Source organism: Anabrus simplex, chromosome 2 (genome assembly GCF_040414725.1).
Source record: "Anabrus simplex isolate iqAnaSimp1 chromosome 2, ASM4041472v1, whole genome shotgun sequence".
Classification (NCBI taxonomy): Eukaryota; Metazoa; Arthropoda; class Insecta; order Orthoptera; family Tettigoniidae; genus Anabrus; species Anabrus simplex.
In genome coordinates, this window is record NC_090266.1 from 1,036,846,265 (window position 1) to 1,036,872,918 (window position 26,654).

At 39.5% G+C, this 26,654-nt stretch overlaps 1 protein-coding gene across 1 annotated transcript in view; it reads left to right on the forward strand.

Annotated features, from left to right (window-relative positions):
* Nucleotides 1-5,988: 5,988 nt before the first annotated feature.
* Nucleotides 5,989-26,654, forward strand: part of AstCC (Allatostatin double C) — a 170,036-nt gene continuing 149,370 nt past the window's right edge. The window contains exons 1-2 of the mRNA XM_067139649.2: nucleotides 5,989-6,071; nucleotides 6,861-7,137. Coding sequence (XP_066995750.2) covers nucleotides 6,028-6,071; nucleotides 6,861-7,137 — 321 coding nt within the window. The 5' untranslated portion in view covers nucleotides 5,989-6,027. The remainder of the gene's footprint in view (nucleotides 6,072-6,860; nucleotides 7,138-26,654) is intronic.

A 26,654-nucleotide genomic window follows, 5' to 3' on the forward strand; every position in this document is an offset into this window, starting at 1 on the left:
CAGGCGAATGCCGCGGCTGTACCTTAATTAAGGCCACGGCCGCTTCCTCCCAATTCCTAGGCTTTTCCTGTCCCATCGTTGCCATAAGAACTATCTGTGCCGGTGCGACGTAAAGCAAATAGAAAAAAAAACTTCTTCTTCTTCTTCTTAATCTGTTTACCCTCCAGGGTTCGTTTTTCACTCGGACTCAGCGAGGGATCCCACCTCTACCGCCTCAAGGGCAGTGTCTTGGACCGTGAGATCTTGGGTCGGGGATACAATTGAGGAGAATGTCCAGTGCCTCGCCCAGGCGGCCTCACTTGCTATGCTGAACAGGGGCCTTGCGGGGGGATGAGAGGATTGAAAGAGATAGACAAGGAAGAGGGAAGGAAGCGGCCGTGGCCTTAAGTTAGGTACCATCCCGGCATTTGCCTGGGGAAGTGGGAAACCACGGAAAACCACTTCCAGGATGGCTGAGATGGGAATCGAACCCACCTCTACTCAGTTGACCTCCAGAGGCTGAGTGGACCCCGTTCCGGCCCTCGTACCACTTTTCAAATTTCGTGGCAGAACCGGAAATCGAACCCGGGCCTCCGGCGGTGGCAGCTAATCACACTAACCACTACACCACAGAGGCGGATCAGTTCTTTTCTAAGTTATTTTTTCTTGATCAGCAGGAACTGGTTGTGATTTTTGATAACATGTCAATCGATTGCACTACAATTATCAAATATATTTCATATTAATAATAATAGTAATAATAATATTAATAATAATAATAATAATAATAATAGCAATAATAATAATTTTACGACCCACTAATTGCTTTTTTAGAATTTCTTTTACGTCGCACCGAGACAAGGAGGTCTTACGGCGACGATGGGATAAGAAAGGGCTAGGAGTAGGAAGGAATGGGCCATACCCGTAATTACTATACAGGCCCAGCATTTGCCTGGTTCGAAAATGGGAAACCACGGATAACTGTCTTTGGGGCTGCCGAGAGTGGGGTTCGAACCCACTGTCTCCCAGATGCAAGCTCACAGCTGCGCGCCCCTAACCGCTGGCCAACTCGCCTGGTCCACTATCTACGTGTACGATCCTCACAGAAGTTGAGATCCTGGAAATTTCGCACCACAGGAGACATTTTACGTGCCGACAAATCTGCTGACTATAGGCTTGCGTATTTAATCACCTTCAAATGCCAACGGATTGAGCAGGGACCAAACCCGCCAACTTGGACTCAGAAAGCCAGTGCTCTACCACCCGAGCCACTCAGCTAGGTTATGATGATTGGAATTCTTAATATGGAATCAAATAACCTTGATTTTTCAATGTTAAGTAGATCTCTCATCATTTTATTACTTAATTTGTGTATTATTTTATCTACCCAACAACCAAACAGTCTTACTTTGTTTCAATGAAGCTATTCGTTCTTTTCAGCATTATGGACACTTTCAATACTTTACAACACTGTCCAGCTCTTTCGCTTAATAGTCAGCGTCAATGACGGTCTCGGGTTCGATTTACGATAGGTTCGGAGAATTTAATTGCGTTTGGTTCATTCATTGGACTTGTAGACTGCGGGTTCTTTTTGTCACAGCGCAATCCTTTACCTATACACACAAGACATTACACTACCAACCACCAGAGAAACGCGCAATAGTGAATACATCCCTTCGGATAAGGTTGGTGTCTGGAGAGCATCCCGACGTAAATCTGGGCCAGGTCCACATATTCGACACAATTCGCACTCGCCACTGACCAGTATGTGAGAAAAGCGGTATAATAATAAGAAGAAGAATACTTCACAAAGCTACATTTTCAATATTAAATACATCACCTCGACATAGATATTTTAATAATATTACTGATTTTACGCCTCACAAACTACGTTAACGATTTTCGGAGATTCCGAGGTGCCGGAATTTTGTCCTGCAGGAGTTCATGGACATCCAGTAACTCTACCGACACAAGGCTGACATATTAGAGTACCTTCAAATACCAACGGACTAAGCCAGGATGGAATCTGCCAAGGTTGGGCTCAGAAGGCCAGCGCTCTACCGTCTGAGCAACTCAGCCCGACTATTGATATTTTAAATATACAGGTAGATAGAGACAGGACATATCTGAAGGGGAGACGTGTACGAAAATTAACTAATTTTCTAAATTCTCTATAACTCGGGCACTATTTGAGTTAGAATCAGTAAACTTAGCACACTGATTTTAAATACATTGTTCTTAGCCATAAACATTAATCAGTTAATTGTCCGACTTCGTGGCTAATTGGTTAGCGTGCCGGCCTTTGGTCACAGGGGTCCCGGGTTCGATTACAGGCAGGGACAGGAATTTTAACCACAGTTGGTTATTTCCTCTCTGGCACGGGGACTAGGTATATGTGTCGTCTTCATCATCATTTCATCCTCATCACGACGCGCAGGTAGCCTACGGGCGTCAAATCAAAAGACCTGCACCTGGCGAGCCGAAGTCCTCAGGCACATTCCGGCACTAAAAGTCATACGCCATTTCATTTCATCAATTAATTTAGACAAAAAGTTTTTTAAAAATTATTTTTCTTTCAAATTTGAATTTTGGTCATATTGATGTACGTTTTCCTCATCAATGTACCTTGTAATTTTTTCGTGACTTCTAGAACCTGTTGGCGTTTTTAATTTCATGCATATTTCGATTTTTAACAATTAACTTTTCATTTAAGAAGATCACAAAAAGTACACATATGTGAAACTCTGAAGTCCATAAAATTACATACTTTGTAATTCCCTTGCAGGAAAATACGTTGCAGTGTTTATCCTGCCCGTCTATCAAGTTTAAATTGTATATTTTTGGTAGTTCAAGAGAAAAATCCACAGTTCTAGTCCTTTGGACAAGGAACTGGACAATGAAAATTTTCTTTCACTAAATGTGGAAAAGAGAACTTTTAGGACGTGAAGGAAAAGTAAACGATCACTCTACTAACACGACATCTTCCTCCGAACGACCACTCGGTGGTGGTTTATAACGATATTTCAGCACTTTAAGTTCCTTCCAGTTTTCTAACTTAATATTTGCAAGCAAACAACGTTTACATGTTGGCGGCATAATGGTGCACGATATACTCACCTGATTCATTGTTAGACAACCTCAAACCGGAAACTCATTGGTTGACTAAATCTGCCACTAGTAACGCTATTGTCACTTCATACTTGACCCCCTTCAAATCGAATTGAAGAAATTACTTTTGCGGTATTAAAAAATCTGGCACAAAAGTTTGTTAACAAAGGATGAACCTATTTATTGAAATATGTAAAATGAACATCGGATAATAATTGTGAAATAAGTACACTTTTTAAAATTTCCCTTTTAACTGGTCTTTTGTGAATAACGTCTGGACAGGATATTTTTCCATATCATAGAGATCTCCAAAACACACGTTTTGACACCTTCACAACTTCTCTATCTTCAATACTTTAGTCACAATTGAGTGAAATAGCTTAGCTTTACGTTTTTGCTAAAGTGGGGCCCTATACTGTGTGATCTAAGAAACATTTTCAATGTTAAAAGGTACATTTGTCATAGAAAAAACAGGATTCAGTAACAATTGAATTTGACAACACGCAAACTCGCACTGTTATCTTTCAAATGAAAACAAACTTGCCGCGCTAATCGCCATACTTGACCTACTGGAAATGATGCTTCACAGCCTTCTTCGATACTCCTAAGTGTTATACAGTCATTTCCCTGACTAAACAGACGTAAAGAGTTCAGCAAAGATGAAAAATAGGAATGCATGAAAAAGGGGGCGTGGCATATGGCGCACATGTGTTAGGAATGTAATTGTTTAAGTGCACACAGATACTGAATTCAACCAAGTCCTTCTGGGAGTAGATTTCCAAAATAATAAGTTAGCAACAACAAAAATTCATAGTTGTGAAGGATTTCGTGTATGTCTCCCGATAACAGCCAATTGGTTCGTCACCAAGATCTTTCCTGTAGTCCTGTCATGCGTTATGATACGTCACTTCGTTAGTCGTCGCAAGTAAAGATGTACAGAAGATGGGTGATTATAGGAAATAAAGCCTTATAAAGCCTCATAGCCTTAGTTGCACACATTTTTACGATTAGACTAATTAGGCTTGTAGTATTACGTGATTCTTAATATCATTATCACAATTCTCAAGTTTTACGTGAATTCCGAACCACGGGTACGTGCTGTTTAAAAAATCGTAGAAAAGCTGACCCCAACATGGCAGGTTCGATTCCGACTTTTTTTTACTGCTATTTGTCGGGGCGTCGATCTTTAGATCCCCTACTTGCACCATATGATATGAACCCGTGTGTAATTGGAATTGCGGAAATGTAGAGTGTTGAATGTGAGGAAAAGAACGTTAAGGACGGTACAAACACACCAATCCCCAGGCCAGGGATATTAATCATTTACAATCAAAAACCCCTGACCCGGCCGAGAATCGAACCCGGGGCCGCCGCGTTGCCCCCTACACCGCGGGGCCGGACATCGTCCGGAGATAATAGAAGGTGTTAAAATACGCTACCTTCGTCTTGGTAGATTTTTCGGCACGTACAACTCCAAATTGACAAATTCCGGCACCTCGGAGGTTATTATTATTATTATATTATTATTATTATTATTGGCCAAGCGGAGTGGCCTAGCGTGCTAACGCTCTGTACTCGGAAGAAGTATGGTTACGAAACCCACAGTCGGCTGTCCTGTGAATGGATTTCTGTGGTTCCCCATTTTCACTTCCCGACAGATGCCGCTATACTGTAGTTCCTATTCGTAAGCAACAGCCGATTCCTTCTACCTCCTTAACCAATTTCATCCACCATCATTCGTTTCATCTCCATTAGCTCCTCAACTAATGTTGGCGACAGGAAGGGCATCCGGCTGCAAAAAAAGGCTTATAATTTCATCTCGTCTCATCCCAGACCCTGTATCAGGAAACAGATCTAAGGAGGCAGACGTACATTATTATTATTATTATTATTATTATTATTATTATTATTATTATTATTAATATTATTATCATTATTATTATTATGGATGAGTGTTCAGCGTTGACGCCCTCGGTTCAGAGGGTCTCGGGTTCGATTTCCGGCCGCGTCAGTGTTTTTAATCGCTTGTGATTAATTCACCTGGCTCGGGAACTGGTTGTTTGTGTTTGTCCCCACACTTCCATCTTTATATTCAGAGAACATCACTACCATACACCACAGAAACACGCAATAGTGATTACATCCCTCCAAATAGGGTTGGATTCAGAAAGGGCATCCGGCCGTAAAACAGGGCAAATCCATATATATATATATATATATGTGTGTGACACAGTTCACACCCGCCACCCCATAGGTATGAGAAAAGCTATATTATTATTATTATTATTATTATTATTATTATTATTATTATTATTATTATTATTATTATTATTTTGTTTTTAACTCCTTCTCCCTTCAGCATGAATCGTTAAATAATTCGTTAAGTAACTAATTGCCCTTACCGTTAACTTGAATACCAAATTTACCGTTTTCAATTGATGTACCAAGCAGTGTAAAATTAAATTGAACCCGACAATGGTCATTACTAGCTCTGTCCGGAAAGAAAACTAAGTATGGAATTAATATTCAATTAGTAGAGGCAAGATGAATTTATGTAGATAGATAATGAATGACAAGTTTAACTTTCAAGTTGTTGATGAAATATATCGTCAACTAAGATATAAGAAAGTTCATATGTTATTTTCCGTTGTTCCAGACACCCACTACGTAGTCACTTGGTGTTCGATAATCAACTGACAGATAAGTGGGAAGTATATGTCTAAACCATACATATTTTTTTCCTAGAGTGCGGGGGTGAGACGGACGGTCAGTAAGCGACTCAATGTTGCGGGCGCGCGCAACGTGTTCCAATCTCCATCCCCCTCACCCCTCTTCCATCCCCTCCACAGTCGGCATTCCCCACCCTTCTCACATCTATGTACAACACACACTCCACGTGTCGTGAAGAGTAAAGTTGATAGGAGAAGCTGAAGAGGGGAAATGGACAAAGAGGAGAATTCGGAGGGGCGGGACGCGATCAGTGTGTACGTATATATCGTGCTTTTAATATTTTACAATATAGATGTGTAATTGTAAGAAAATCTCTTCCTGTTTCAGCTAATATATTAATTTCGAGATACGTAACATTTTCTTATTTCATGTCTTTTAAGGTAGTATATTGGTTAATTTTCAATATATTTGTGATAGTGTAGAATACATTAGAGGATGCGATCAGCCCGTGGACGTAGGGAAGAGTGAGGGCCCGAGGGGAAGCTAACGAGGAGAAAAGGGAACGTCACCACTGCGCATGACTTTGGCAACTTTTTGAATATAAAGCTCGAACATTCACGTGCATGACAGCCACATTGCGTGCGTGATTCTCGACGACCAGCACACTTTTCGTTTGCCTTTAAATACTCGTTTACGTTTCTCGTGTTAAAAGCTGAAATTAGGTGAATATGCTAATATATACTCTTAAAACAATTGACTGTCAAGTTCACTTTACTGAAATGCTTGCAAGATTTTACAGAATTTGGAATTAATAACACAGTTGTTTCGTTTTCTTTCATCAACATGACAAAGAATTTTAGGAGCACTATAAGATGGATAGATAAAACAAATAAGGATTCAATTTATTTTAATAAAATAAAATGCAATATAATTCTACAGTGTATGTTGTTCAGTGCTTTGCAGAGAATGGCATTGTTCAGAAATTCTTTAAAGATAAATTTGAAAAATTTTCTTAAACGATTTAGAGTAGGGCATAAATTTAATTATATTCTAACCGGTGTCACAAATACGATACTAAGAGTTCTGCCTTGTGTGTTCTTTAGCCACACCATGGGCCACCATAACGCACACCGAGGTACATGCTCCCTTCTCACCAGCATATGGCTGTGGTTCGCGGTCCTCCTTGTGTCCTCCAGCTTATGCTACCCAGCAGCACATGCCAGGGCACAAGTTATTCCTTCCACGCTGCTACTGACACCAGCTGTTGGATCACCACCTTCATCCTCGTCAGCGCTGGACAAGCGGAGTGCTACTGCTGCCCAGATGGCCAGTGCTGATTATGCGGATTATCAGTCAGGTGTACGCTACGACGAATATCCCGTAAGTTGTCACACTTTATCTTTTGCATGCTAATCATTTTGGACGAATTTAGGGACGTTCCTTCCAGTAAATATCTTTGAATCCTCAGACGACGAAAATTTCAGATAGGGATTCAAAGCTGTATCTTTTGTCCTTATTATTTTTCAATATGACTTCCTTTCAATCAGAAGTAGATTATATAGACTAGTAGCATAACACGCATAGTAATTTCGGTTGGATATAATTACTGAGCAAATATTCCATAAAAAGAAACAATAACAGATTTTCATTCTTTAATGTCTGTTTTATAATCTCAAAATGTTGTCATATCACAGCTTTGCTATTCTACATACATTGAACATCAAAATTCTTATCAAGAATGAAACTCACAATATTAGGTACTTTATCCCAGTAGTTCTACGACAGCCCCACTAAAGATATTGTTTTGATTACTTCTACTTCATTAAAAAGATAAAATAGAGAAAATTTTGTTAAAAATGAAGCCATGTTTTCCAGTGTTGACTTAGTTAAATGTAGCAAAGGCTTTTCAGTCTGTCAAACACATAGCAAATACAATGTAAATTAAAACACTAAAAGCATATCTGTAAAACACACACTAACATACAAAGAATGACATGTTTCGTTCTACAAGAACATCCTCAGATTCTATCAAATCACTTAAAATAAGCTTATATATGTACAGTATTGTTTACGTAGCGTAAATTTGTCAATGATAGAGAGATGAGTGATAACATGAAACAGTAATGACAAAAATAAATTATATACAATTATAATATAGTGAAAAACTTACGTATTTATCTAGACTGCCGATGTTAAGTCTGTTGTCACCAAACACTGAAATAGCCTTTGCTACATTTAACATAGAGAAAATTCACAATCAAATTGGTGGTATCTTACCATGTTTAATCTTTGTCTATGCCACTACTATGAGTTAAACTTCACTCAAATATTTCAAAAACCAAATGTCTATGCCACTACTATGAGTTAAACTTCACTCAAATATTTCAAAAACCAAATGATTGAAAGACTATATTCTTCCTTTATGTTCTATTAAAACTATTTCGTATATTTACACGATATGTTACGGTTGTTTCTCAAGGAAGAATGGTCAAGAAAAGATATTTGAAGTGAATTCTAACAGAACAACTCGACAATCGGCCTGATATTTATTCTGAACTTCACCATTCAAATTCACCAACATTAAGTACTATACCAATCTTAGAGTGCGACAGTTCTATAGTGCATATTTTGTGTATTGCAAAAGAAATCTGTCGTTCTTTTCTGAATATGATTTCATTATTATCAGTTTCCAGCGTCGTGTGTTTGTACTATCGGCTCAGCATCATTCTGAAAGCATTCAATGAGCCTTTCATGTATATTTATTCCACAGTTTTAAGTTATAGTATCATAAAATTGAAATGCAGTAACAGTGGTGTAGCATAACAGAAGACGGAGAATATTCAAGATAAAATAAAGTCAGAATTGATCCATTACACTCTAAATTAATTTGCAATTTGATCACTGCATTCTGGAACTAGTGCTCATGAAAGTAAAAGATAAATTCAATAGTTAAACAAAATGTACCACCAGTCCTGGAATGGTAGTTGTCAATTCTGGACAGAGTACTGGAAATACTGTACTTAATAGTCTGCTATATTCTGTCCTAGTTGAAGCCCAGAATCTTTTAGGAGAATTTGATAACAAAATATCGTCTTTATTCCATTTCTTGCACCCAGAACTAATTCAGCATTTTCTTAAGTGGATAAATAATTAAACATTCAGATAATTCTAGTTCAGAAAATCTAGCTAATTAAATTATGTCACCAAGGATATTTTCATTCATTTTCTTGTTTTGATAAAACACATTGTACTTTCCGTCAGATGCGCAAGTTTGGTACATCACTGTGACTTATCATTCATGTCTTAGAACTGCATATTTGTTTACTGAAATAGTAATCGTCAGTCATATCAGAGATTTATGTTAAAATACGGCCCTGATTGTACTCATTTTCATTCATTCTACAATGTATATAATGAGATATAATTTGATATCTCAACTCCTATACCTACCATTATTACGCAAGTACACTTCTAACCGTCAAGGTGACACGGGTGTGGGGGGGGGGAGGAGGGTAAGAACATGAATATTACTGTATGTAGTTGAATGTAATGAATTTTAGACCCCAAAAAATCCGTAATTTTATTGCTGTTACTTAGAGACTACGTCCTCCTAGAGACACAACGTAACGAATTAATATACTTTTTTGAAATTTGACCTGGCAATAAAATCCTTTGACTTCATATAGTGGAATGTGTTGTGTAACTGAAAGTCCAGAGTACACAACCACCGCTATAGAATATTCACTTTCCTATTCTTGGGATCTTAGATGCTTTGGATCGTGAGTTCTCCATGGTGTGTGAAATTTCCCTAATAACCGGTTCGTTATTGTTGTCTGAAATGACTGTGTATTTGTAAATAACTTGGACAAAGACTGAAGCGTATTAGATGATGATGATGATGATGATGATGATGATGATGATGATGATGATGATGATGATGATGATGATGATGATGAATTAATCTATAAAGGGGCCTAACTTCTAGCTTAACTGTTCAGTCTAGCAGAAAGTCATATCTGAAGTACAGTAAGTGGAAGTCCCATTTCGAACCTACTCGTTACTCGAAATGTCACCCTGTAATTTGGCTTTTCTAGTTAATTTTCTAATCTTCATGAAATCTTGAGATCTTTATTAGTAAAGTATGGATCACGACATTGTTAGTTAAGATATTTGTAAATTTGTTAATACCAAGGTGATTTAGTAAGTTACGTACCTTTTTACCTTTGTTCCATTCTACGAGGTAGCTGTATCTGAAGCCCCACGAATTTACTCGAAATTCTGAAGGTGGTTCATTCAGGTGTTCTGTTGAATGAAGGAAACTTTTTCTTGACTCAAACTTTCGGATTCCTGGTTGAAATCCATGAAGGGTGCGGGCCTTCAAATTCAGTGCCTTAGATTTCTCTAGTCTGGCTGCAAACTCACAACGTAGGTTAGACAGGACACCTGATGTAGACCTCAAAGTCTCATTCAAGACAATATTCACTTGATCAGCGTGGATGGATCTACACCAAACGGGACAGGCGTATTCTGAAGCTGAACCAATGTGCTATAGCTGAAGTCCTTAAGGTGCGAGACTGCGTCCCCCAGGATTTACCCGATAGTTTCCGAAGTATATTCATTATTGGAGAAGTCTTCCTCGGGAACTGTCGAGATTTTCTTCTGATGACGCAGAGCAAAGTTCCCTGTGAAATGTAAAGAATTTCACCTTATTTTCTTGACATAGTATAAGCCCAAAAGCCTATATCATGTCTACAATTACGGGCAGTGAAAGCATCATTGTTAAAAATATTGTTCCTTGCTGATTTATGGTATTCAAGCAGTGTGTTCTGTAGATAAGTGCTTGATCAAGACTTACTCCTAGATATCTGGGAGTGAAGCAGTGTTCCATTTGTGTACCTTCCCAAGTCACCTGCAGTTTGAGGTGAAAGGCGCCAACTTGTGTTTTTGATGGATTCAGTTTCGGCTGGCTCCCCTGGTAATAATCACCTAGATATTGCTGAGCATTTTAGAGCTTCTCTTCAGCACGTTCAAAACTTGCCTATGGAATATGAGGTGCGGTGAAAAAAATCGAAATTGATATTTTTAGTGTTTTGGTCATGACAAAGAGAACACAAATTCGTTGATTTTTTAATTTCAAAAATGAGCATTTCATGAGATTAAAATTACAATGCTGCACCTTTAAGATGACACGACTACTTTACTGAGCCTCATATTAATGTGTAGAACTTCCGAACTATTAGATATGGATGTCTGAATGCACTCTTGTTCTCTTATGCAAAGCACAATCTTTGTGCTGTTGACCATGACAACATCCGGCTTTCTCTTTTCTTATAAACGGGTGTTGAATGCCATGACAGTATTATAAGGTGTTCTTTTGTAATTAATATAGAAAAAAGATAAATTTGTCCACTTATTTTGGGGTAAGAAAACTAAACTTGCCAAAACTTCATACCAAAAGTTGAATACAGTTTCTGAGAATAACTCCCTCCTTTTTATAGTATAAGCTGTAAATAAAAATCTCTGAAAACTTCAAGTGGCTATCTCATATAAGAATTGAGAAAAGTACACCGGAAATTCTAATATTTAACATGGGTGAGATATGCGGGTGTTTCTCACCTAAAAATATATTTTCACAAAACATCTTCCTATATCGTACAAATTATTACAGCACCTCTTAAGCGAATATTCTTCATCTCACAAATTTAACGCTGATAGAAAATGGCTGTACAGGTTAAGATTGGATGAGCTTAGAGGCAAAATCATTGGTTCATCTCTACCTATCTAGTGATGACGTGCATTAAGTTGCTCACGGACACAAAAGCTAAAACGGCAGGGGCACCGTCGTGCATGAAGTGCGCTATTGCTATGTCTTCTCGAGAGAGTCTGTTATATCAGAAAATTGCTCATTTCTGTGCCTATGACTTTGTAACCTTCTTTATATGTACTACATACGAAGAATCCAACCCTTAAACTTTGCCGTGTATTTTCGAAACACCCTGTATTGTCATATACATTCGTTACTCAAACACTTGTAATAGCAAATGTTTCCTTTTTTCTACAAATTACTTTACGTCGCACCGACACAGATAGGTATTATGGCGACAATTGGGTATTAAATGCCGAGGAGTGCGAAGGAAGTGAACGTGACCTTAATTAAGGTACAGTCCCAGGATGTTCGTGGTTTGAAAATGGGAAACCACGGAAAACCACCTTAAGGGCTGCCGACAGTGGGGTTCGAACCCACTATCTCCCGAATGCAAGCTGACAGCTACGTGACCCAAACCACAGAGCTACTTCCTCCGTAATAGCAAATGAGAAACGACCTGTTGTATCATTCTGGACTTGGGGGATCATCGTGCAAACCATCCCATGAACTCACGGTGCACGTGAATCCTTTATTAGTGTAGTGTATGCGTTGCCGCGTACATCTGCATCTAATTGAGGTGACTCCGTAATTCAGAGTTAAACACTAACCCAGAATTTCACAGGAGTGAATATGGAACAGTTCCAGAAATAAACACAGTCGGGGAAGCCACTGAAACAAGCAGAAGCCAAATAATATAACAACAATAATTTCGTGCGTGTTTTGCTAGCCTGGTGCAGGGTGATGAGGGTGGGCGTCATCTGCCATGCATGAGAAACTGCATGTTATTGTGGTAGCGCATAGTGTAGTGTAATGTGGTGTAGCCTCCGGAGGAAAATGTTCGATAAATTTCTGATAGGGAATCCCCCACATGAGCGACAGCCTTAAATGCGTATGATTGATTGATTGATTGATTGATTGATTGATTGATTGATTGATTGATTGATTGATTGATTGATTGATTGATTGATTGATTGATTGATTGATTGATTGATTGATTGATTGATTGATTGATTGATTGATTGATTGATTGATTGATTGATTGATTGATTGATTGAAGAGGCCTGGTACAGTTCTTTCTAGTTGACGCCGTATAAGCAACTTGCGCTTCTATGATGATCAGGCCCTACCTATGATGAATTCTAATTTTGAAGACGGCACACACAGACACACACACACACACACACACTCACTCATCCCGCGGGCCATCGGAATTGACCAATGAAGATTAAAATCCCCGATCCGACCGGAAATCTTAGCCGGGGCCCACTGGACCAAAGGCCAGCACACTAACCATTTACCGGACATCGCGTAGTGTGCGGTACATGAGTTTTAGGGATGTTGGGAAAAACTCAAACACCCAGACCCTGTGCCAAGGGAATTAACTATTTAAACATTTAAGATTAAAACCCCTCGATCCGACCAGGAATCGAACCAGCGACCTCGAGGACCGAAGGCCAACCTGTAGAACCCTCAGCCATCGAGGCGGAAAAAATAATTTCGTTTCCTCGTCCCGTAGTGTTGAAGTTCTTTTCAGGCACACACCCAGTGGAGGTGACCTGCATGTACCTGTTTGAAAAACATACCAGCCCTCCTGCCAATCTTTAATTACTGACCGGGAATCGAACCCGCTCCTCGAAGAACTGCAGGTAAAAACGCTCACTGGTACGCTACGGAGGTGGACTAGAGGTGCATATCCGAACAGATGCCATGTTTGTACTAGCTATTCAAATAGTGTACTCAGAGAAATCGAATGTACCACTTTGGCAGAAGCATAAATCTGGCCAACTACCATACGGTTTGACGCCTCAAGATTCGAATACTACCAAGCACGTTGGCCATGCGGTTAAGATCAGGTAGCTGTAAGCTTGCATTCGGGAGATGGTAGGTTCGAATCCAACCATCGGCAGCCCTAAAGATGGTTTTTCCCTGGTTTCCCATTTTCACACCAGGCAAACGCTGTACCTTAATTAAGACCATAGCCAACACCTTCCCAATCACATCCCTCCGTTGCCGAAAACCTTCAATGTGTTAGTGCTACGTTAAACCACTAACAAGAACGCATTCGAATCCTGATACTGACAATGTTCATGTTGAGTGAAAAGTGGACAGTTTAGTAGGTTTTTTAATTTCCACCTACTAGAGCGTATGCAATGGTTCACCAGAGAAACTAATAGTTCCAGGTACTGTCCCTCAATATTAAGGAGTACTTCTATGTGGAATCTAATATTTGTAGACATAAATGTATGAATTATGTTTACGAACAATAGTCAACACATGAAGCAAAGATCACCTGGACAACAGATACCGAAATTTCTCTCAATGGCCTATGATATTTTCAGAACTCTAAAGTCTCCACATACTGTAAATTAATTTCTGTTATTGGTACGTATATTCAATTAATAACATATTTATGTTTTTTATAAACAAATTATCAAACCTGGAATAAAGAACTCCTCTTTAACTATTGATGATCCCAGGATCTATCTCCTAAAATTTTGCCTGGGTTGGATTTTTAAAATTGCTAGTATATCTGATGATATGGGGTTTCCAGAATTTAAGCATTCATAAATGCCAGCTGTCTGTGCTAACCAGCTACGGCACAGAGACTTAACTGAATTGTCTTCCCAAATTCCATTCATGGTTGATTCCCAGTCACTTTGTAGACAGACTGGATCAAATGAAAGAAACAATAAGAGAGACAAATATTGCTGATTACTACAGACATACTATTTGCAATTTAAGGTGGCAATATTTCCTTAATCCTAAACATTCCATCTGAGGGTAAAATTATTCTACGAACGTGAAGAATTTCCTCCCTTGTTTCCAAGAAAAGTGAAAACCAATGGCGTGACGATTTCGGAAGGGTCGTGAACAGTGTTTCTCATTACGATTCTAATGTCATACTAAGCTGCATGGGTATAATTGACCTTAATTTGAAATATCGCCGGGCTGAGTGACTCAGACGGTAGAGACGCTGGCCTTCTGACCGTAACTTGGCAGGTTCGATCCTGGCTCAAATACATCAGCATCGTGTCAGTATATTTACTGGCACGTAAAAGTACTCCTGCGGGACTAAGTTTCGGCACCTCGGAGTCTCCGAAAACCGTAAAAATAGTTAGTGGGACGTAAAGCAAACAACATTATTATTAATAATTTGAAATATCTGCCAGCAAACCAAGTATAACATGAAACACCTTCATATTTCCTTTAGTGAAGAAAACGTTGAGTGGTTTCAGATAAAACTCAATAACACTCCGATAAAAAGTACTTGGACAACAGAGAGAAATCTGTAATTATTGCTCCCAATATTAAGAATGGTTCAAACTTTGGGTGGTCATTAACAACACTCTCACCGAGCTCGATAGCTGCAGTCACTTAAGTGCGACCAGTATCCAGTAATCGGGAGATACTGGGTTCGAGTCCCACTGTCGGCAGCCCTGAAGATGGTTTTCCGTGGTTTCCCATTTTCACACCAGGCAAATGCCGGGGCTGTACCTTAATTAAGACCACGGCCGCTTCCTTCCACTTCCTAGACCTTTCCTATCCCATCGTCGCCATAAGACCTATCTGTGTCGGTGCGACGTAAAGCAAATAGCAAAAAAAAAAAAAAAAAAAAACCACTCTCGAAAATTTGTCTGACTCCTTCCGCTCCATCCCATCTCTGTCGGGTGAATATGAAACGCAGTGATTGTTCGTCACTTTAAAAGAAATGTAATACTTTTCTAGGGAGTCCATATTCAATAGCATTTGCGTACATTTGATCCGAGCTTTGTAAATTTCGACTGAATTTTCCCCAAGCGTTTATACCTATAGACATATTTACAATTACATAAACTTTTCAGATATACAAGACGTATAAATACTTGAACTAATACTAACCATATTCACTGCTATCACTAAATTTCATACTTGCTGTTCCGAAGGACGTTGAAACGTCCACTTGAAATAATTCGCATTCATAAAGCATCCATTCAGAAAATAACGTTCGGATAGTCATTTATTCGAAATAGTGGGCAGTCAGAATTTTGATTTCGGAAAATAATCTACAATGATCTGTGAGTAATGATTTTCAGAAAAAAAAAAAATTCCTTTCGTGGCAGTCACCACGTCACTGCTCTATTAGCGGGATATGGACAGCTTTATTATCAATCATACATCTTCGTGCAAGATAAATATAGGCCATATACGATAATATTTTGAAGAATGCCAATGAAATGCAGTAGGGACCTCCGGAACTGAAACACTTCATTATCGGGATTTTGTATCGGGTGCAAGATATCACACAGAATTCCGAACTCAGGAAAGCTACACTTGGTCGAAACATTCAGCTTTCAGCTTCCTGATCCTATGAAGACAGGAACTGAAGTCTGGTAAAGAGAAGAGTGCCGCTCTTTAGACATTATATTCAGAGGAACACAAAGACGCGTAACATTTGAGGCAGTATAGGGACGTGTAAAATAGTGAAGTTCTTGGAGCCAGCGTAATACAGTATATTTGGAAGGCAATTTATAATCGGGGAAACATTGTCATATTAAGAACTTTCCAGCTGTGAACTGAAAAAGTCGAGTACACTTACGCACAACGGCCGATGGGATCTATCGTATCTACAGTCCACAATCAATAAGTATACACCACCCTTTTCCGTAAGCATCGTAAGCATTTGACGTGTACTGGTGTGTATGTGGGTACTTTATTGATGTTTTCACTGCCCAGGAAATTTTTAGGGGACGGGGGTTACACACATGAAAGAAGAAAACTACAGGGAATACTTTGCTCCATTTCTTCAGAAGATAACCACGCCTCACTACGACTGTTTTAAAAGTTCCCAACAGTTTTTCTTCACACGACGAAAACGCAAACGAAAATCCAATCTCTAGCTGCAAGTAGTTTGCGCTATAACTGAGAAGGGAGCGGCAGTGTCTATGTACGAAGTTCACTCCTATCCTTCTCCAGAAAGTGAAGTGAAAGACCACTTTTCGGAAGACCAACAGTTGGTTTTCGAACCATCTTCCCTGTCGATTGTGCAAACATAGACTCCTTTGCTCAGAAGTTTATAAGCTAATACCTGTTGGTTCTTCAGTCTGCCAAAAGTAATTTTGAGTAATAAATCTATAAACTATCTGTAGAAAGCATAGGGTAAATGGAAAAACTTAATTAAAATATAATGACACGTTTCGTTCTTAAAAGAGCATCATCAGATTCTATAAAATCAGACAAATATTTAGAAAAGTCTCAACATTGGTCATAAAGAAATATTTAATTTTATACATTCTCAAACTGCGAGAATATTCGTAACTGTGGACAGCCGGTAACCGAAGAGATGATACTTGGAATCCTACGACCATCACAATATGTTTATCTTATTTCAAAGAAGAGAATTTTTAAGGAATGTCATCGCGTGCGATGGCCTACATTTTGTGCTATTGTGTATACGATATAGGAGTAACAGACGTAAAGACAGAATTATACTGGTACAAACAGATGGTAGCCATGACGGAGAAGTATTTATGCTGGAGAAATAAACACGTTGGATGAAACTGTACGTTTGAATTGGTATTGGTGGGGAGACGAACGGGGGAGGGTAGTTCTCCAAGAAGGCTCATATACACTCGACCGAAAACGCAAACAGAAATTGCAAGAAACTAGGCTAAGAAAATGAAAGATTTTCGGGGAGTTTAGTACGTCCTGAGAAGTGTGCAGATTTTGGTTGAAATTTACAACAATCTAAATGTAAATAGGTCAGTCTATGTACAAGTATACTGTACAGTAAAGAGAATAATTAATTAATTTAACAATTCATCAATACACAAAGCAAGTTCGCCACGCTGTTAGAGTCATGCAGCTGTGAACTTGCACTCGTGAGATGATGATTTCGAATCCCAAAGTCGGCAGCCCTGAAGATAGTTTTCGGTGGTTCTCCAGTTCACACCAGGCCGTACCTTAATTAAGGCCAAGGCCGCAACCTTCACAGCCCTATCCCTTTCCTATTCTTGGTTTCCCCTGTGATTTCTTTCTTACTCACAACAGCACTGGAAAGCTAGTAATAAATTTGGGTTGCCATCTGTACATGGTGGTCGAATTCTCTTTCAGCCTTTCCGTTTAAAATGAGTACTGGTCGTAGTTATTCAGATCTCTTGACCTCCTCCAGTTGTTTCCATCCCAAAAACGTTCAGGGAGCCTTGATTGTTTCGCTTAGTTATGGCCATCACTTTGGTTTCATCTACTGCACATTCGTCTTCATTTCAATTAATACATTCTGAGGTCACTTTCTGCCGTTTACAATTGGAGCAAAATCATCGTCTTAGACCAGGCACAGTGGGTAATTTCTAGCATCCAGCCGGCCAAAAATAATATATTCAACCCTTGTCTTTAGTGCGCATTCTCTGTGAGTCGTGTCTATAAAACTTTGGGTACAGTAATTAAGTATTGAAAAGTCGCGCTGTCTGATTATCTAATCTCACCGAAGGCCTAAAGTGGCTCTCCTTCGTCAGGGCATCATATTCTGGCGAGGCGAGCGCGCAGTTATTATGCGAGGGCTCAGTAAAGACATCAGAACAAAATATTTCTTTAGCTTGCAATGTGATTATATTAGATGAAGGTATGTATTTTTATATAGTATGTAGCATTTTCTGAAAATTACTATATTGTTGTCCGAAATGTGCACTTAAAATTCAGGTACACGGTGTCCAAGCGCTATCTAATTATACAAATTTGACCTGACTTTCGAAATGGATTGCCTTTGATTTCCGCAATGAAAGTTTTTGGATGAATTATCTATACTATAATGAATAGAAAACTGTGACTTTTTGCTGCGAGCAGGCGCGACCATGAGAGTAATTAATGTTTTTCAGAAGCCATGTACTCTGTAACCCGGAGGTCGGTTTTCGAGCTGTTGATGAATAGCAGGGAACATAAGCGGAACGATGACATTGCGAATGTTGTAATTGAACATTTAGGCTTTGAGGATTGTTTCGACGATATATCCAAGTCAATAAGGAAATCTGTCAGTATTTCGTGTGCTGAAATTCGATCACGCTGGACAAAATATAGTAGAAAAAGGGACAAATTGCTGAAGTACAATAAAAGTTGGTTCGAGCACAGAATGAGCCTTGCAGAAGGACGTGCATCACAACAATGTCAGGATGAGCCTGCCAGTTCTATAGCTCATTCCATGTTAAGAAAACAGTATTGCTCTTATGACAACAATGTTGCCATATCGAACGGCTCCGCTCAGCGCCATCACGGGAAAACGGCGGCACATAAATTTGTGAAATTCGGTATGTAAGTTCAAGACAAAAGGCTGAAGAAACTAAGCTAAAAATTACTTTTATGAACTGAAGGGGGCATGGGGTTTACAGGGGTCACGGGCCACTTTTGGCTTGTACAGAATCAGAGGTAAACTACGGCACATAAGAAACCTCAACAGTGAAATATAAGGCAAACTGCGGGAGAAAATATACAATATTATGGGCTCGAGGGGCGGGGGATGTATTTAATTGCATTTAAAAAATTTATCCAGACAATAAAAGCTAGAAAACAGACGCAGTAAATAAATACTGCAGATGACTTCAAAAGATCACCGTATTAATGTTAAAGAAATAAATCACACACGTAGGCTTATCGCATAACTCTTATTCAACACAATACATTTGCGCACTGATTTAAAGTCTAAAATACACACGCAATAAATAAATACTGTACATGACTTCACTACAGAAGTTCAGGGAGAAAACGCGTCTCTTGGTTGATATCCGATGCAAAGTGCTGGCAATACCAGTGATGGAAACCGCTAGAAGATTCTTCAGAGAGGCTTCCACTTCTGCGGATATTACTGGAGTAGATATAAATTTAATAAACCATCTACGTGCCATCGTAGAAACTCTTTCGTGTGGGTATGCGATTGATAAAGTGACATTTGGCATGCACGCAAAGGAAACTATATAATTGTACTTACAAAAATATAAATTGTACTACATGCCTGTAACTTTGCACAAACTCTTGGGTCATGTCACTGTATTATACCTATTGGACACCTCTCCGAGGAAGCCCAGGAGACCAGGAATAATAGGAAACCTTCCAGAATGACACAAATACTGACCTTTTCCATAGGCTGCCTATATCATCGGACCCTTATATTACCAGCTTGGGAAATCAAGGAGGAGGAAGTTGATTCCGCTTTCACGAGAAATGCTCAACTTACTGCCTGTGCCTCCTGTATCTGGTTCTGCCGAAGGAGATAATGACAGTGACGATAGCGATTCTGATGTAACTGCACCTAATGAATAAATTGTTTGGCAAGTACATGTATTCCTGTATCTATTTTAAACATTCTAAACCGCATGTCCCACTATCAACATCTGTTTAATTTCTTAAAGCTGTAACGAAAAATGATTAAAATCACAAAGTCTACTAATTCTATTCCTGGCGTAGTAATTTGTTCTTTGTACTTGATTGACCACACACTTAATTATCTCCAATAATAGCAGTTACATACTAAGTTTCATGTAAATCGGTCCATTAGTTTCCGAGATACGATTTTTGGCCGGCTAGATTCCTGAAATTACGCACTGTGCCAGGGTCCGAACGTACACTGACGTCCTTCTGAAATTTCTCACTTTGTACCTTGCTTTACATTCCCATTCCCTACACTGCTTGAGAATCTGATCATGATTATTTAACTTGGTTCAATTTAATTTATTGCATGCCATGGAATTTTTATCCCAATTGCAACTGTATTTCATTTCTTACAACGTAAAATTACAAATAGTCATAACTTAATATTACCTAATTTAATCTAATCTAAACTAATTTAATTAGGTCTAATCTCACATGACGTTAATGGTTTGGGCTTACAACGCATTGTTCCAAAATATTCCTTCCAATATATACTCAGTATTGTGTCATTATTTTACCTCTCAGTGGTGCTATGAATTCTCTTTAACATATTTTCAAGGTAGCACTAAGATCATGAGTTTTATTTTTCCAAAATGCACGGTTGTGTATATTACATAATCTGTAAAGTGGTAAATTTTTAGGGGCAGATGTTCTAGACTTCTTATTTTAAAGTGCGGTACACGGGAATTCAGAAGGGAAAAGTACTTGGGATTGTTAATCAGCGAATTTGTTATTTTGCAAATTAATGTTTTAACTTCGGTCTCCTACACTCTCCATTTCCAAATTTATCAGAAGTTCTTTGTAAAAATAATATATGGATAGTGAGATAATTATTACAATGCAAATATTTAAGACATTTATTTTGCACCTATGCCAGATGCATGTATATCAGCCTGAAAGGTTGCAAACGAACTTAAAACTTTAAAGTCTAGAACACCCGCCCATCAAAGTTCATCACTCTACAGACTATGCTGTGACCACTAAGTTTTAAATTTTTGGCACCTTTCCAAGCTGGTACACATGTATTTTGCATCTAGGGCTCCTCACTCTCACTTCCTTAATGTTACAGTATCGTTAGTAGTAGAACCAATACCCATCCAGTTCGAAAACTCTTCATCCCTTATTATCTCACGGTGTACGTCGGCAGTAGCCTCTACAATACCCTATTTTAGACACATTTAACTGCATGTATAGGGTCCCCGTAGTCTGTTAGATTTCGTCATCTTACCATATCTGTTGTTGTACAAATTACAATATTCCGTATGCTTATTACGTCACATGTATGTTCCTTAAGGAAGTAATTCCATGCAATAACTAATCGTTTTTCACTGATGGCGTCATGAAAAAACCAAAACCCTACCATTTCAGATTAACCCCTCAGACACAACTCATTCTAATCATAGACTGCTCATGTAGGTATAACTCTTTGACAGTCTCTTACCTCTGCTTCGCCAAATGCGACAAATAAATGGTACCTGAAGGTATCAACCTGTCTCATAAAACAATAGGATACGAAAAAAAGGTCATTGTTTCATCGCTCTAGTTTACGTCTGAAAAGAACTTTCTTCAGCTTATCCCAGTTATTTCTGCGGTCACTGGATCCACCTAGGCTCATTAAGTTTTTGACCGGGAGTTCTTGAGATCCTCGAGATGAAAATCTCGACCCGGAACAAAACGGTATTCGAACCTCTGCCTTCCGGGTGGGAAGCCAGCAGCTAAGCCACTGAGCTAACCACGTCCCCCATTCTAATTTACCTCTAGGTTAGCCTAAATTAATACACACATATTGGCTATATACACAGCAGACCCCCCGTAGCTCAGGTGCCAGGGCGCCGGCTTCTTATCGGTGAGGTCCGTGGTTCAAATACCGGTCACTCAATTCGATATTTGTGTTGGACCAAGAGGAGGTGGGACAGGTTTCTCTCCTATCACCTTTCATTCGATCAATGCTCCCAATATCATTTCATCTCTTAGTCATTAAACATTGCCCCAGAAGAGTGTGAAAGGCTCTAGCACCCGCACAATTCTTATCCTCGCCGTTAGTTGGGGGCTCCATTGATTCCATTCCTGACCAGATCGAATGACTGAAAACAGACTGTGGATTTTCATTTTCATATACACAGACAATTCTATTCAACCATGAATGACTAGACTCAACTGAATTATTGCTTCTATTTACAAATTGTCTCACAGCAGGTAGTCCGTCTCTTTGGCGTTACCTGACACGCCTGTAGTGCTAATGACAGGTTCGCCTTAGTTTCACTTTCGTTCCTGCAAGCTCAGTACTTCACACACACATCTGCACGCAGAGGTTTGAACACAGAGTTACTGGCCACAACACTTGGTGACTCTTCCTTGGTTCGACACCAGAGACAGTCCAGTACTTCAAACAGTCAAACACAGTGGACTACTTAATCTTGACAACTACCGTAAACAGCAACAGCTGAACATTGCAAACCAACAGGACAATACTCCTCACAACAACGACCATGAACACTGTTCCAATTACAATCACGACTGCTCATCCACACGCGGACTCCACGGCAGTACTCCAAGGCAGTACTTACATACTCCGCTGCGTACGCGACAGTACGCTGACTCCGGCGAGGCACAGACGATAACCAGCATTGCTATCGTCAAGCTCCAATCGCTCACTCCACGTCGGTATACGTACAGTACTCCAGCCAGTACTCCAAGGGAGTACACACACCGTACTCCACTCAGATAATCTCACACTCCTGGGGCACTGGCGGTAACCAACATTACTGTCACCCCAATCCGGCTACCGCACTCCAACACTGACTGATGGAACACCCACCAAACATGCTTGACCCTCAAACACTACCACCCACTGTTCGCAGCTAGCCTCCTTTTCATAGCTCTTGTGATGGATAGATGTGGCTAGAAACGGAACACTCTCGTTGCACCTTCCAGAAAGCGCACGGGAATCCAGACGAAGACAACAACACACGGAAATGTCAGGCATCCCCTCTAGGCCGGCTGGGCGCTTACCGGTCGCTAGTCCCTTCCAGGCAGTACCGAAGTGGGCCACGACAGGGCTGGCACGTAACAGCATATTTTGAGCAGTTCATAGTTGGAGGGCGCACAATTGCATTCAATAAGGAAAGCCTGTGCAGAATGAAGCTCGTTAATTAGACTCGTTCACCTCCTATGCTCAAGACTGCGAAATTCATTCTGGTCCTATCAGTGTGCATTTAAATGTGAAATACTCATACGTGGAATATTAATGAAACTTCTTTCAATTCAAAATTGCTGTTATAATTGACTAAAAGTACATTTTGACCGGGCGAGTTGGCCGTGCGCGTAGATGCGCGCGGCTGTGAGCTTGCATCCGGGAGATAGTAGGTTCGAATCCAACTATCGGCAGCCCTGAAGATGGTTTTCCGTGGTTTCCCATTTTCACACCAGGCAAATGCTGGGGCTGTACCTTAATTAAGGCCACGGCCGCTTCCTTCCAACTCCTAGGCCTTTCCTATCCTATCGTCGCCATAAGACCTATCTGTGTCGGTGCGACGTAAAGCCCCTAGCAAAAGAAAAGTACATTTTGTGTATTTTTATTATTTTTCTAAGCCTTCAATATTAATCATTTCAGAGAAATATGAATCGGACTTCTAACAGGGTTGAATTTCTCCACTTTAACCAAATTTGCATTACTAAATGTAGGTATATGTCCTCCAAATAAATTACATTCAGTGTTAAAAGGAAAAGCTGGAATTTTCTTTCTTCGCAATAGACCGAGCTGTCTTTGGCTTTCTGCTATGGGCAATGAAAATCAGCACCTGAATTCCATTCGATAGAATAGAATTAATTAGAAATATTTCCATTTAATAATAATGTTTCTTTCAAAATGTCAGCTTGTTAGTCTCAGTTACCAAAGATGTCATACATTAATTGTTCATTTACGCCCTTGCTGCACAATTATTAGCATTTCCAGACTTGAGTCTAATTAATGAACTCCATGCTACAGAAACACTCCTTGTTACTTGTAATTGTGCCTCCTCTAATTAAGGACCATACTATTTGTTTGTCAATTATATTTCAACTCTTTCCAGAATCCGAGATTCCCACGACGACATTATCGACTTTACTGTTCTGAAACATGTACGAAATGTGTCAGTTTTGAGTAGGATCGGTACAGGGTAATAGATCACTATTATTGTAAAACATATGTCACCTTTGGTCAAATGTTAAACCAAGGTAATTACGAGGCGTGTTCAATATATAAAGCAACACATTTAATTTCTCGGCCACTTTCGGTTTTAAAAAAGTGGAATTTTTTTCGGGATATCTTTAAATCCTCCTGCTTTGTCTCGTAGAGTTTCATTAATTTCTGAGAAGTAGTAGCTCTATAACTAGCCTTCAAAATGACGTCTGTTACGGAGGTGGTTACCAAACAGAGAACAGTTATTGAGGTTATTTTTGGCGGAAAACCAGGGCATCACAAATTTCATAGGTGCTTGCAGAATGTCTACGGAGTGGATAAAAGCACGATGAACCATCTTCACGACAACGCTAGGCCTCACACAAGTCTGCGCACCCGACAGGATCTCACAAAACTTCCGTGGATTTTTCATCATCCACCCTAAAGCCCGGATCTCGCGCCTTCCAACTTCCACCTCTTTGGCCCAATGAAAGTTGCATTCCGCGGGAAGCACTACGTGGAGGATGTGGAAGTTATCGATGCAGCACGACGTTGGCTCTGATATCGACCAGTCGAGTGGTACCACGCAGGCATACGGGCCCTCACATTACGGTGGCGTAAGGCCGTAGCATTAAACGGAGATTACGTTGAAAAACATAGTATTGTAGCGAAAGGATTGGGGAATAACATGGTGTATTTGAATCCTCGATAAAACCAACCCGCTTTTAGAAAACAAATGTGTAGCATTATACATTGAACTCCCTTCGTATATACATTTAAGAATATCAATTATGTTTTAAAGAATAAATAACGTCCGGATAGTTAGGCAATAATAGGTTAGAATACAAACTTATTGATGCGAGTAACAAAATGTTACACCAAACTGCACCACGGTTATGCTATGAGGTGTTATAAACATTAGGGGTACGGCCGATCCGAACTCATATAATTTGTTACTCTCGTTACATTACGGAAGAACTGGCTAGACGACACTTCCTAATAACCAAATTAGTTTGCATTCTAACCCATTACCGTCTAAACATCCTGGTCCTGATAATAAATTAACGAAAGACTACATTTTTCAAAAATATCCTCAGTAGCTATTTCTCAGCGAACAACAATTCCAAGATCTGATCATATTGCGTACAGAAACATTGGCATTCTTATCATTTTACTCAGGCTTGATATGACGTAATTAACCCACTATGATCCCCATAAATTTGCGCTCTGTTCCTGCAACCGCATCATAACAGTATGATGAAAGGCCGTATCATCGATGTAAAATAAAGCTTCTCCGTGCCAGCACTTTTTACCTTATTTTTGAAGCTATCTTGTATAAGTGCTGAAATAGAATTTACGGTTACCCAGACTTTTGGTCCACATTCTTTTCGTCCAGTTTAATTCTTCTTCCACTCTGAGTTTTCGTCCTCATAAAGAGCATATTAGTTTGACTATGTAGGGGAGAGTCCTACAGTACCGGCCGGCTTGCAGTACCGCCCATTGCTGATTCTCGTTTTAGGTGCGATATGGCAGTAGCTTACAGGTGGCATACGAAGGATGCTACATTCCCGCGTGTCATACTTTGGGGGTTTCGTTTAGCGTTAAGTCTTGTGTGAGATGTGAGTGTTGTACATTGGCCGGCTTACGATCGCGCGCGAAAAGTTATTTTCAAGCCCCAGGTAGTCCATTTCCAGGTAAGCTGTTCATTTTGTTTTTACTTATATATTATATACATTCTTTGAGGATGCTATAGCTGGTAAGATTTTCACGATATCGTCTATTAAACAATATCCAGTTGGGGAAGTTCCTTCACGTGAGTGTCGTACAGTACCGGCCAACTATATGTCTTCCAGTACCGGCCAATAGGACTTTTAAAGAAATAAAATTATATCCACTTCTTATCACTTTTCGATGTGAAATGACCGAGAAAAAGGGGTAAATTAAAATAAAAGTGGACCGAGGACGGGATGAAGATGGCACTAAACTAAATTATTTCTAACAAAATGACTGCAAGGCAGGCTGCTGAGGCTTTTTGTGCGCCAAGAAGTACGTTAGGAGATCGTCTGAGAGCACTTAGAGTTGCTGTGGTTGTGGATCTAACTCCTCAGATGGGACGAATTAAAAAATCCTTTCATTACTGTATTTAAAATCAGTTGGTTACTTATATGAAGCATCTAGATGATCTTCATGTCCCTGAGAAGGAACAAACTTTTACAATTAGCATTCGCATTGGCCGAGCATTCGAAAGTACCACACCAGTACAACAAGGGAAACAAAACTGCCGGAAAGCGGGTTTATTATGATTATTATGTAAATACTAAGGAAATGGAAGAAAACACATTATGCATTATTTGTTGTGAGTCATTGGATGAAGAATGGGTGCAGTGTACCAAATGTTGGATGTGTGGACCAAGGTAATATTTTGTATTTTATTTGTAATAATAGCAAAAATTAAATCAAACTTGAAGTTAGTGG